Below are 13,603 nucleotides of genomic sequence, written 5' to 3' on the forward strand. Positions count from 1 at the left end.
TTGCTAATGTCCATGAGAGATGGCTAGTGCTTACCGTCAGAGATCCGATTGTTTCTTTGGTAATAAATGGCAATAGATGGCAACAATGACTCGTGTTACTCGGTTTAAAAAAAATTGATGATTTGTTAGATTCAATGATGAATTTAGTTGTATTAAATCCATGCTAGTAGACCATTAATCTTCGCAAAAAAGCACTTAGCTAGCACCGAATAACACTAGTTTTGAAACAATAATACACTTGCGAATTGTAACTAAAGTTAAACTACCTGCTTAAACTAGGCTGTATGCATTACGAAAACTAGGCCAAAATATAGAAAAGAAATAAACTGACATTGTAAAATTCGCCAAATTTAAATTAGACTTTTATTGTTTTTGATTTTGGGGTAGATGAAATTTTGCTGATTTAGCGCATAAATTTGGTGTACAACTAAATTTTCTGGATTAAACAATGGCAAATAAACAGCCCAAACCGGAATTAGTAGCCATATATCGTCTAGAATTTTATAAGAAACAGAAAAATTGGAAGTTTTCGTGTGATTCGAAATCAAAGTCCAAGAGTTTGAAATCGAAGTGAGTTTTGTCTTTTACCATTTCCATATTTGTATTGCAATATCGCAAAAGAATTTCCTCCTCATGTCTGAGGCTCGTGATAATGTGAACCATCAGAATTATGTTGTGGCGTTTAATAACTAATATAATATAATAACTTAGAATTGTTTATGCCGCCACAACAATAAAAATTCTATTGTTCCAACTGTGGTGTTAATTACATAAAACACGACTTTACGGCGCAATAAAAAAGGGACTATATAGACGCCCTCATTGTGTTTATCATCATCATCATCATCATTCCTTCCTATTACCCTCTGCTGGGGTGTTGTAGGGCTCGAATCAAAATTTACCATTTACATCGGTCTTGGGCAGTCAGTTCTAGCTCCTCCCACATCATGCCCAAGACCCCTAGCTCCTGCTCCACCGAGCGACGCCAATTAGTTCTGGGGCGGCCTCTCTTCCTCTTGCCAGTTTTTTGTTTATAGTGGTTCTAAACCATTTATAACTAATTATAGTGAACATGATGACGAGCTGTTCATTTCTAATAATTCGTTTAGCCAGTAGACCCCATTTATACCCCAAAAAGCTATTGTCCGTGAGTTTGATGCCAAGTATCTTTGAGCTGACTACTAAAAACATACAACAGATATATTTATCTTGACGTATGTTCGTGCAGACTGGCCACTAGAGCCGGCAGTTCTATCAGAAATAACACCGTAGTGCTCAGCCTAAGAAACAGCCGGGAATAGTACTTGGCTTTTGAATCGTACTCAAGTACCATAAGGTATGAAGAATGGTGTTTCGTATGTTGAATCAACAGAGTCACTGCCTAAGGCTTCTAGAAGGTGTTTGATTCGCGTTGCTGACGTCCATGAGCGACGGTAACCACTTACTATCAGGTGGGCTATGCCAGCTAGGGCAATAAAAAAAAAACTTTATTCAATATAGGTGCAATACAGGAATGTCTGTTAAGAGAAAATCATTCATCAGTATCTATTTAGTAACCATTCATTAAAAAAGTAAAAATTGTTAAACATAATTTGCAGAAAAACACATAACACAACGTACAATATAAAAGCCGAATCCTCAGACTCTCCATTGAACAGGGGACTCATTGAGGAGACACAAGGTATATTTAATGAATTGTTGGCTAATCCAATTGTTATGAAATTTAATGTCAAATATATCGACGCTTGAAAGGCAAACGTGACTAAGCGACAATAACTGCTTTGTACATAAATGATAGGCAATAACCATATTCAATGTGCAAAAAAAATTTATTTCTACGTCTATTAAAATAATTTCAATCCTACAGCTAGATTCGTTTAAAATAGATTTTTTTTCAGGTATTTCAACTTTAAATTAGTCTAACGTAAAGTTCACGCATTGTTGCTTAGTCATGTTTGCCTTTCAAGCGTCGATATTCAAATTTAAAATACAGAGTGAGTGTAATTATTATCTGATAACGAATAAACAAGGATGATAGGTAGGGTTCTTTTAATCTTTGTCTCCAAAGATATTGATCTTAAATGTCATTTAATAAATATATAATCAATATAAATAGTTTATATAAAACATTTAATAATCAAAATAAATAAATGACATACAGCAAAAATTGATTAAGATTTATTTATACTGTATATTTTTACTTCAAACCAATCAGTTTTGCTCTGAGGGTTAAGATAAGGAAGACCGTCAAGCCATCTATTGTTCTGGCTTCAAGAGTACAACAAGCCTTTGTAATTGTCATGAGGTAATCACAGTTTATAGGAGCTAAAAAGTTATACCACAAAGTTGAACATTGAATTGTTGATTGAAATTATATTAAAAGCAACAAACACAATTTTTTTATTGCTTTGATGGGTGGAAGAGCTCACAGCCCACCTGGTGTTAAGTGGTTACTGGAGACCCATAGACATCTACAACGTAAATGCGCCACCAACCTTGAGATATAAGTTCTAAGGTCTCAGTATAGTTACAAACAGACTAGTGTGATAATTCAAATCTTCTATTTACAGAACAAAATGATTATAATTGTAAGCATATGAAAATAATGACTGAAACATTTGTCTGCAATGATGTGCCAGAGAAAATGTTGAGGGAAAGAGCATCATCTGCTGAGAATTGGCAGAATTCAGACCACGTAAGATGTTTTTAATAGTAAAGGAATATGACATATAGTCATATCAAGTCCCACATACATACCGCACATTTCCTTTAGATGCGTTTGGCCTCTGCCTGAAAAAAAAGTGTTGACAAGCTCTTTCAAGTTGAGCATTGTGAGCTCACTTACCCATCCGCGCATAGTTGGATTAACTCTTAGGCTACCAACGATTAGGTAGAGAAAAAAGTTTACACATATTTATTGATCAAATATTTAGTGTTATCTAAATGATCTGCGATATATTATTGGCAAGACAAGACATATTGCGTTAACTTATAATGTGCAGAAAGTGAATGAGGAAGAAATATGGAAAGACGCCGTCGATGGTGACAGCTGCGGAGTGGACATAAATGAGTGGTTTGGTGACAATCAGGCCTGGTGCCACCAGCCACGAGCTGAGGAATCTGCTATAAGTGAGTGCTCATGGTTAGAATTTAAACTAAATATTGGAGACACTACAACCTTGCCTGGCAATATTTGACCATGACCCTTGAGACGACGACCTCATGTCTCAAGCTTGGGGGCATCGAGTTCCGATATTAGCTCTTTCAATCATCTACACTAGGGCTGTGCAAACTACACACCTTTGTGGGTTAATTAAATTTACCACAAAAGAAGGGGGGCACATAAATTATACATATTTTCAAAAATAAAATTCTTTTTTTTATTGCTTGGATGGGTTGACGAGCTCACGGCCCACCTGGTGTTAAGTGGTTACTGGAGCCCATAGACATAGACAACGTATATGCGCCACCCACCTTGAGATATAAGTTGTAAGGTCTCAGTATAGTTACAACGGCTGCCCCACCCTTCAAACCGAAACGCATTACTGCTTCACGGCAGAAATAGGCGGGGTGGTGGTACCTACCGCGCAGACTCACAAGACGTCTTACTACCAGTATTGTGATTAGCGGCAGAAAAGTGTGCTGTTTGGTTAATGTTTGAAGGAAATAGCGATTAGATGGACGTTTTAAATGATTGAACATTCTTGTGTAGTTAGTTTTATTGTAATTGCTGGTTTCCCGCAGGTCCGTGGAGTGGCGAAGCCCGTCCGCACAGTCCGGCCAGACTGTACAGGGAACTGGATGCTGAGCTTTGGAAGTACGAGGTAAATCATGGACTCAATAATCCTAACGTCTCGAGTAGGGTGTCCATGATTTTTTTCTCAAAACTTTTTTATTTATATTTATTTATAATATTGAAGTGTCTGTTTAGTAATGCCAATAGTTAAAGGTTTTTTACTAAATGTATGTAAGGGTCCGTTAGCAAAAAAAATTAAAAAGTTTTTGCTTAATTTTTTTTGGTCAGTCTGTTTGATCCTTCCGATTAATCTCCCATATGTTGTTCTTGTTGTTGGCAACAATATAATAATGGTAAAAATAGTGAAATTAAATTGTATGAGTAGTTTTGATGTCGCCTACGACTCGTGACAACTGAGAAAGATACAACGGTATAACTAGTGAGCAAGTTTACCGTGTTGAGGTCTGCGCACAGACGGAGGGGCGGCGCTCCGGGAGCTCCTCCTCCACCGACAGCCTCGCGGAGTTCACGCGCGGGGCCCACGTCGCGCCGCACTCCTCCGAGCTCGATCTCACAGACGAAGGTAACCGGTGTTTCAACGCTTAAAGTCGATGTAGAACAGTGACGTCATAATTTATTAGAACTTTACGTTGTGAAAGTTATCACAACGTTACACTTGTACATTGAACACCCAGTGTCGCGCAGCGAGCTATGGAGAGGGCTATGCTTGGTATTTCTCTACGAGACCGATCCGTAGAAGAACCAAACTTGCTGACATAGTCCGTAGGATTAGCACGCTGAAATGGCAATGAGCAGACCACATAGCGCGAAGATCGGACGGCCGATGGTGCAGAGGGATCCTCGAGTGGAGACCAAGTACTGGCAAGCGCAGTGTGGGACGGTCACCTACGAGATGGACCGACGACCTGGTAAGAACCGCTGGGTCACGTTGGATACAGGTGGCAACGGACCGGCCGCACTAGAGATCACTTGGAGAGGCCTACGTTCAGCAGTGGACAGTGTAGGCTGAGATGATGATGATTGGACACCCGAGTGTGCGGCGGAATTTAAGATTAAGTGTTTTGAAATAAATAAAGTTTGTTGGATACCGTGGTTGTTTTGTTAGCCGTCTCCAAGTTCGTCCCCCGCCCGGGGACCGCGGGGGGTCCGACAGAATGTTCGACCATCAAACGTTAGGAGTCGTTGTCCCAGGTTGCACCTGCAGCCTGGCCACAGACCGGTCGTCGCTGGCGAGACTGACGTCCAGACAGCTCGCGGCTGGCGTCAACCGACATGCCAAGACACTGTCAATGCTGCTCAAAGAAACCGCCCTTAGGGATCGGGTGAGTCTCCAGTAGTGTATCAGGGACGCTTGATGAGCGCTGTGCAGGTACGTTTTGGCGATTCTGTTGTCCATGGACGATTGAAATAACGAGATTGAAACTCATGAATGAGTTAATCTCGCCTTTGTACATAGTATTTAGACATTCTTTAAATCTGTTTTCATTGTATTTTCTTTTTGTGTACAATAAATATAAATAAATAAAAATAAATGTTGAGTGTATACTGTCGCTCATGATGTCAGTAATGCCGGAGGAATGTCACGCGGCTGTCTGCTGAGGACTCGGGACATGTCATGGCGCTCTGGAAAAACCGCGTAAGGAAGATTAGAGTTGAGTGGTGCGTAGTCTAAAAGATGGTAACGCAGTGCGTCCGCCCCCCCACTGCCCCCGTCTACACGACGGGCTACACACGTAGCTGTATTGTCTTTGACACATGTTTCTCCACTAAAGACAATACAGCCACTTTTAAAATAGGATTAAGATTTATTTATTTATTTTAATTGCTTGGTTGCTCGTCCAAGCTCACGGCCCACCCGGTGTTCAGTGGTTACCGGAGCCACCCACCTTGAGATATAAGTTCTGAGGCCTCAGAACCGGACCCGCCCTTCAAACCGGAACGCATTACTGCTTCACGGCAGAAATAGGCAGAGCGGTGGTACCTACCCGCGCGGACTCACAAGAGGTCCGCCACAACCGTCCCTCCTGCCCCCCCACCAGTGAGGCCGGTATCGTCTTGCGGCGGCGCGGCAGTGAACCAACCACCATTAAACAATTAGTTTTATTCCAGGCGTCACAGGCGGCCGCCCGCCCGGACATTCCCACCCGGGACTGTCCCGGCGGCGCGGGGGGGCGCGGGAGGGGCAGGCTTCACGAAACGCGCGTCATAGGGATAGGAATGGGCAGACCGTATAGACTACAATAGGCAGTGCGTGGCACACAGTAGCAACGGAGACGTGTGAATATAATCTTCGATAGAGAGGGGTCCACAGACACTGCGAGCCCGGGTGTCTCGGCCAAGCCCTCAACACGGAAGGGCGGTAGTCGAGAAATACCGCACACGTCCACAGATGACCGTGGTCCCTATATGTTATGTACATATATATAATGCGAATGGAAGGGTTTGCTTGTTTAACACGCATTGCCCTTAAATTCCCTTTGTTATAAACGAATTTACGGAAATTGTACATCGCATTCTTAGCAACTACACGAGTGGACATCTTTGACAGCCCAAATTGTCCAGAGATGTCAGTGACCTGGTTTCATTCGGTTGTATCTTTTGGCACTACTACGAAACGCCTGTAAATAGGGGGGTTGGGGGGAAGGTGTTAAGAGCTTAGAAGCATTATATAAGATGCTCAAATGTCGTATGGCCAAAAGTTTTGTGCCACAAATAAAAATGATTAAGATACGGATCCAAAAAGTATATATTACAAAATACGAAATCAGCTGATATGCGGGTCAACGCCCCCGCGATCTCTCGCGTGACGCGCATCTGGATTCACATTACATTGTGGCTAACGAAATACAAATCTATTCGCGAATCAATGTCCTTTACTATTGTGGACCAAATAGATGAATAGTGTGATTGTATTTAACGTTGATTTTTTTCTTAATTACAAAAATAAAACTTAATTAAACAACACTATTTTGTTCAGGTAAGTAAGCATTTAAGTTACAATTGTTACTTTGAAAAAATATATTTATGTAAAATTTCAAGGATTGAAATTTGTTAACCTTAAATTAAATAAGATGTTAATGATGTTATATAGTTTTGTAAAATGACTTGAAAATAAACCAAAGATGAGTTGAATCTGATAAATAAACTTTTTTTTATTCTGGACACCTGTAAATCCAAAGAAGTTGTAGGTTTACAAAAACATATGCAAGTACAAATGATGAGAGATGATGGTTGTTTTTTATTTATTTATTTATTATTGTGGTGGCTGCACAAGCTCACAGCCCACCTGGTGTTAAGTGGTTACTGGAGCCCATAGACATCTACAACTTAAATGCGCCACCCACCTTGAGACATAAGTTCTAAGGTCTCATTGTAGTGACAATGGCTACCCCACCCTTCTAACCGAAACGTATTACTGCTTCACGGCAGAAATAGGCGGGGCGGTGGTACCTACCCGCGCGGACTCACAAGAGATCCTACCACCAGTAAAGAAGATGCTGCAGCCGAGAGAGGCGACGTCTCCACATTCGACCTGTGTGATATGTCAAAGGCGCATTCAAAAAATGACTCAAAAATTTGGAGTAGTTTAGATTTGGGATCATATTTTTGAGTTCTTAATTTTACTAATTTGAGCTTATAAATAAGAATTTGTTGTCTAACGCGTGTAGCGGTTTTGAACTGTTGCTTAACATTGCAATACTGGTCGCGAATACATTTTCTATTTTATCAGATAGCAGTGTTAGCGATGCGTTAAATATAAATTTGGAGCTGTGATTAGTATATTTGGTGTATGTTTGTTTGTATGATGAATTTGTTTTGTTAAAAGACGTTAGCAAATTTGTAGCTTAGTTTTAAATTAACAAGATTTGTAAGAGGGAGTGCGCGGGGTTCAACGAGAGGTGAGGGGGCCTCGGACCGATGACCTGAGGCGAACGAAGTCAGTGCTGTGACCAAAGCAACGAACGCCGCGCGCTTCCTAACCACTAAAGTTTTTGTCATCCGACGCCACTATAGATAATAAATATTTTTCTCACTAAAACCTCTGTTAGTGCATTCCACGAACCTGCGAACCTACATAAATTATAAGCAGGATGAGTCCAAGGTCTATACGTATCACAACACGACGACGCCCCCCCCCCCCCCCCCCCGCCAGGTGTCGACGAAGTCTAAGGACCGTGGAATAGCTGCATCCCTTTTTTTTCCTACCTATGCTGTTAGCCTTGAGAGGCTATTTCAGCTTCTCCTTGACGTATAGGTGAGCTGACGGGGCTCAAACCGGAGTGTTGCTAACACTGACCCCAGTAAGAGCAGTGCTTCGTAGAACCTACCACCGGATCGGAAACGCGACCCACTGAGAAGATCCGGCCAGAAACTCAGTGGGCTGTGTCTATGGGTTAATTTACTCATCGATCAAGGTACCTAAAAGGGCATCCATTCAAACCGGAACACGAGTGGTTTGCGGCTTTAATATTAGACACGTTGTCACTTACCGAGGGCCAGAAGACGACACATTCCTATTGCATCGTACGACAGTTAACTGTCAGATATAATTTTCTGACAACTTCAACAGAAAGCAAACCCTTCTCGGTGCGAGTGAGCCGCACGCGTCGCCCCTGGGCCACATCAAACCCTCAATAAAAACACACAAAATAAAACAACGAAACAGTCTTAGAAAAATATATTTTGTCGAACTACCCGACTTTTTTATAACTAGTACCTACATAAAATTTTAACAATTCATATAATTGACGCACGGACGATGAGATTCATTTCTCATTAGTATATAAACATCGTTTTGATTTACATTACAATTAATTTATTACTAAAATATCTTGTCTTTAAGGTTGACATTAGAATGACATGCGCGCGGCCTCAGTCGGTGTGACGTCACGCATCGCGTTGTCTTTCTCTAACGTTCAGCTTCAGAGCGCGACGGAAAGAGACAAGGCTAGATTATTTATAAATATAATACAATTTGGTAGGTCGTCTCTAAATTTAAAATTACATAAGATTTATACATTTAATTTAGCCATATACAAAATAACTATGTCGGCGCTTTTTTTTTTATTGCCCTTGTAGGCAGACGAGCATACGGCCCACCTGATGGTGAGTGGTTACCGTCGCCCATGGACTTCAGCAATGCCAGGGGCAGAGCCAAGCCGCTGCCTACAAAAGCGTCAAACAGTTTTGATGCTTTCAAGGCTAGCGGATCGCGAATTTCAGTAAATTTGTAGAAACTGGACTGTAGAAATAGGGACGCCATCTAGATAATTGAAGACATGCCGTGGATGAAGGGGATATGATACAATTTGTTATTATTGAGAAAACTGGCAACATACTTTTGTTACTGGTATTTTTTCTTCATACATAACTCCCTCATCAAAAATAGCCTTTAAACCCGGAGTTTTAAGGTCTAATATAGTTTATAGGCACATAAAACCTTCATTCGATGTTTAAATTCAAAAATATTAAAAATGATACTTAACCTCTTCATCCACTCATGTCTTCAAATATCTCAGAGTACCTACTGCCGGAGGCAGCTGATTATCTGCGGCCCTGGGTTTGCCGATGTCCATAAGCCACAATGACCGTTCAAATTCTAAATTACAAATATGATATAATAACACTTTAACCCAGGCGACATAATTTCGCTAGTTAGATCGAACGTACTGCAATAAAGCTTAGAAAAAATTAAAAAAATGGACGGCATTCAACAATTACGTCTCATTAACAATTAAAGAAATTGTCTCCCGTGTACTGAGCGAGCGACACTTTTCATAATGAAACTCTCCTCCTTGCGTCGGTTTCCTCATTACTGAGGGTCGTGGTCATTGTCTTGAAACAGATTGTTTTTTATAGTGCACCGCCATCTGTTCCTATCTGCAGCTGAGTGCAGAGCATCGTGCACTGTGGTATCCAGGGCTGCACGAATCTGGTCCGTCCAACGGGTCGGGTTCCTGCCTCTTGGTCGCTTAACCTCGACCTTAACCATAATGAAACAGCGTTAAATAAATATCCGCATAAAATTGAACACACAATTCATTATGAAGCTGGCCACTGCGCTAATAAATATATTTGAGTACTACCTGACCCGGCAGACTTCGTAGTGCCTCAATCGATATATAAAAGACCTAAACTTTTGTATAAAATAAACTTGAAACAAACAAATTGTTATTTTTACTTAATTTCGGGCTTTTTCATATTTATCTACATTTTAAACCTTCTCTAGACTTCCACAAATAATTCAAGATCAAAATTAGCCACATCGGTTCAGCCGTTCTCGAGTTTTAGCAAGACTAACGAACAGCATTTCATTTTTATATATAATAGCGACCCGCCCTCGCTTCGCTTCGGAAACATTAAAACACACATGAAACCAAAAAAATAAAATAAAAAAAAATTAAAAAAAAGTCTATGTTCATCAGGGACAATGTCGGCTTCTATGGAAAAATAATTTTTCAAATCGGTCCAGTAGTTTCGGAGCCTATTCGAAACAAACAAACAAACAAACAAATCTTTTCTCTTTATAATATTAGTATAGATACAATATCAAATTCCACTATAATAACACAGTGTCACAAACAAATCTTTTTTATGTGACAGAATTATGTATTTTTCGTAAAAATCTAAAACTATTTTAATACATACTATGTATTGGCATGAGTAAGAAAACTAAATAAGGGTGATCTACAAAAAAAAAAATTGGTCATGTTCAATTTTAGTGTGGTTTGATACCATACCATACTTTATATATGTACAATATACTAAATCAGAGCTTCGTTTAACAATTGCATAGTTATTTGTTTTTTTTTATATAAAATCCAACCCAATAAAGTTCATTTTGAGCCACTGATAATTTAATACCAATTTTTTTAATTTTTAATTTCAACGCTTGAATGAAATCAATCATCGCAACTCTCAGAGGAACTGGACGAGCCATCGGACTTATCATCGGGAGTGCTGCTCGCCTTGCCGCCACCCCTCAACACGTTATCATCCTCGAAGCTGTCTTCCTGACGCTGATCTATATTCCCATCGCCTGACACATGTCTAATGCGACTCCTGTCAAAACTTGACAGGTCCTTGTGTTTGTCAATCCTCTTATTTGACGTTTTCGTGACGTCACTCCTGACGTCAGCGGCGGGCCTCTGGTCGTCTACGAGTATTCCCGGGTTAGGTTTAATGATCAGCTGTATCTGTTGTGCCTTCGCATCTTTTGTGGAGGCGGTGTCGTCTCTGAAATGGGAATAATAAATATACACTTAAAACTAATTTAACACGTGCAACTAGCGAACCGGATTTACAATTACCGGTTGGACGAGCGCGTGGCTCACCTGATGTTAAGTGGTTACCGGACTCCATAGACATCTACAACGTAAATGCAGCCATTCACCTTGAGATATAAGTTCTAAAGTCTCAGTATAGTTACAACGGCTGCCCCGCCCTTCAAACCGAAACGCGTTACTGATTCACGGTAGAAATAGGCGGGGTGGTGGCACCTACCCGCTCGAACTCACAAGAGGTCCTACCATCAGTAAATAATAAAGTTTTTGTTGTTGTTATTTGTTCCTACGTTTGCCGCTAGGGGCGCTGTTCCAACTCCATACAAATTCGAGTTAACTCTTACGCTATCGAGAACGTTAAAAAACTTGCACTAAACATACTGAGCTAATAAAGCGGTGTTAAAAAGCTATTAAGTTATATGTATATAACTGAATTTGACTGGTGCTGAACTGTTTAGTAGCTGGTACCCCCTTGGCGGTCACCGGGGGACGCGCGGGGGGCTCGCTCCAGCTCGGTGTGCTACAATTACTGGCATGTCGAAGATGTAACTCACTTCTCATCTTCCCTCGGTCTCCACGCGAAGAAATCATCGCCGATGTTGAAGGTCAGGTTGCTGCGGAGCACGACCTTGACCGGTTTCCTGTCCTCGTCCCGCTCGGGCGTGACGTCATCTTGTCTCGACGACTCCTGTGGGAAATGTACTTCAGCTGTGTCCTAGACGTGTCTAGTTGCAGTAGTACTTAGCGGGGCCTTGCTGCTGTCCCGGCTGGTACGCTATACTGGTGGTAGGACATGGTGTGGGTCCGTGCGGGTAGGTACCACCACCCCGCCTATTTCTGCCGTGAAGCAGTAATGCGTTTCGGTTTGAAGGGTGGGGCAGCCGTTGGAACTATACTTGAGACCTTACAACTTATGTCTCAAGGTGGGTGGCGACCTTTACATTGTAAATGTCTATGGTCTCCGGTAACCACTCAACATCAGGTGGGCTGTGAACTCGTCCACGCAACTAAGCAATAAGAAACTTATATAGCCCGACGACAATTTTCTACCACCAATCCCCCCCCTCTAAGATTTTACTGTATTTTGAAGATTGTTGACTGTCCCGGTACTCACGTCGCCGCTGTCGGCGCCGCCCTCGTCGGTGGTGAGCCTCCGCAGCGGCTGCAGCAGCGTCTGCGAGTTGTTCCGCCGGAAGCGAGACTCACCTTGGTAATAATGGTACCGTGTTAACATATCGTCGCTGTCAAACGAAGAGTATTGAAATCTCTGATGACCTCTGACCCCCCCTTTACCCCCTACTTACCCACGTCCCAGTTCTCACGGCTGTCGTCTCTGAGAAGCTCGTTGACCTTCCTGTCGGCGCCCCGCTCGCCCCCCATGAGCATAGGAGTGTCCTCAGCGGACGAGGGTGGCGCGTCCGTCAGCTCTACAGACCTGCAAATGAACAGACTGGATGTTGATAGTTGTGACATGAAGAGCGGTTCCACGTCGCAGCGGCAGTTGTCCCGTGGCTCTATACAGGTACACTCGCGGCCCCCCTGAGCTTATGTGAAGCTACAGGCGTCACGACGTGAATGTCGCCGCCCGGAGATAATATGATCGTATGAGGTCGGTCAGCCCGACAATTTACAACAGGAGTGAGAGGAATAAATTGGCAAATGGAACGTGACGTCAGGAGTCCAGAGATCGCAGGCGCGCTGCGTTTTTTTTTTATTGCCCTTGTAGGCATACGAGAATACGGCCCATCTGATGGTGAGTGGTTACCGTCGCCCACGGACTTCAGCAATGCCAGGGGCAGAGCCAAGCCGCTGCCTACCGCTTAATACTCTCCACAAGCCTCGTTTGAAGAAGGACATGTCATTGCGCTCGGGAAACACCGTGGAGGGGAGCATTCCATAGCCGGATGGTACGTTGCAAAAAAGACCTCTGGAAACGCACTGTTGATGACCGCAGTGGCTCCAGGTTGTATGGATGAACTCTACTCCGGAGGCGGGAGGTGCGATAGTAAAAACGAGATGATGGAATTATCTCAAATAATTGCTCAGAGCACTCCCCATGGAACAGGCGGTACAAAATGCAGAGAGCAGCGAAGTCCCTCCGCAAACTCAGAGGCTCCAAACAATCCGTGAGAACGGGATTATCGACAATCCGAACGGCCCTCCTTGTATGGAGTCAAATGGAAGTAGCTGGTATTTGGGAGCCCCGGCCAGTCGTTAAGACGTCTAACTGTCGCCTTCGGACCGAGAGAGGTAGATAGATAGATGATATAGATATCGATACATCACTAATAAAAGTACTCACGCGTGTGCGTTCCTCTCTGTGTTTTGGTTGAGCACTCCCTCCCCCTCTCCGTACGCGGCGGGGGGGACCGTCGTGCGTCTCTTGTGTTTTCTTTTACGCTTCTTCAGTTTCTGTAAAATACGTGAACAATGATGTACGGAATCCTTTTCGAAAAGTAGTTAACAAATCGAATTAAGGTCGATATTCGTTGATTTTTTTTATTAGCTTAGATGGGTGGACGAGCTCACAGCCCACCTGGTGTCAAGTGGTTACTGGAGCCCA

The 13,603-nt window shown here is 42.4% G+C and overlaps 2 protein-coding genes across 4 annotated transcripts in view; one reads left to right on the forward strand and one right to left on the reverse strand.

The window, feature by feature from the left end:
- Nucleotides 1-314: 314 nt before the first annotated feature.
- LOC114250264 (uncharacterized) lies at nt 315-6,902 on the forward strand. Of its 2 annotated transcripts, none has more exons than XM_089735644.1 (8): nt 315-570; nt 1,599-1,681; nt 2,571-2,695; nt 3,003-3,129; nt 3,745-3,824; nt 4,199-4,319; nt 4,949-5,079; nt 5,867-6,902. In XM_089735644.1, exons 1-8 carry the CDS (start codon nt 449-451, stop codon nt 5,999-6,001), a joined length of 924 nt encoding a protein of 307 aa, XP_089591770.1. In that variant the 5' UTR covers nt 315-448; the 3' UTR covers nt 6,002-6,902. The 2 variants fall into 2 exon arrangements, with proteins under 2 accessions (XP_089591770.1, XP_028039868.2); XM_028184067.2 differs by having other exon boundaries at nt 317-570; nt 4,211-4,319.
- A 1,518-nt stretch (nt 6,903-8,420) lies between these two features.
- The window catches only part of LOC114250252 (uncharacterized), a 32,895-nt gene continuing 27,712 nt past the window's right edge, over nt 8,421-13,603 (reverse strand). For both annotated transcript variants that reach the window (XM_028184051.2, XM_028184049.2), the window contains exons 17-21: nt 13,343-13,452; nt 12,345-12,475; nt 12,155-12,246; nt 11,595-11,728; nt 8,421-10,993 (exon numbers count right to left, since the gene is read on the reverse strand). In XM_028184051.2, the coding sequence (XP_028039852.2) occupies nt 10,660-10,993; nt 11,595-11,728; nt 12,155-12,246; nt 12,345-12,475; nt 13,343-13,452 (801 nt within the window). In that variant the 3' untranslated portion in view covers nt 8,421-10,659. The remainder of the gene's footprint in view (nt 10,994-11,594; nt 11,729-12,154; nt 12,247-12,344; nt 12,476-13,342; nt 13,453-13,603) is intronic.

This window comes from Bombyx mandarina, chromosome 02, assembly GCF_030267445.1.
Source record: "Bombyx mandarina strain Sakado chromosome 02, ASM3026744v2".
Lineage (NCBI taxonomy): Eukaryota > Metazoa > Arthropoda > Insecta > Lepidoptera > Bombycidae > Bombyx > Bombyx mandarina.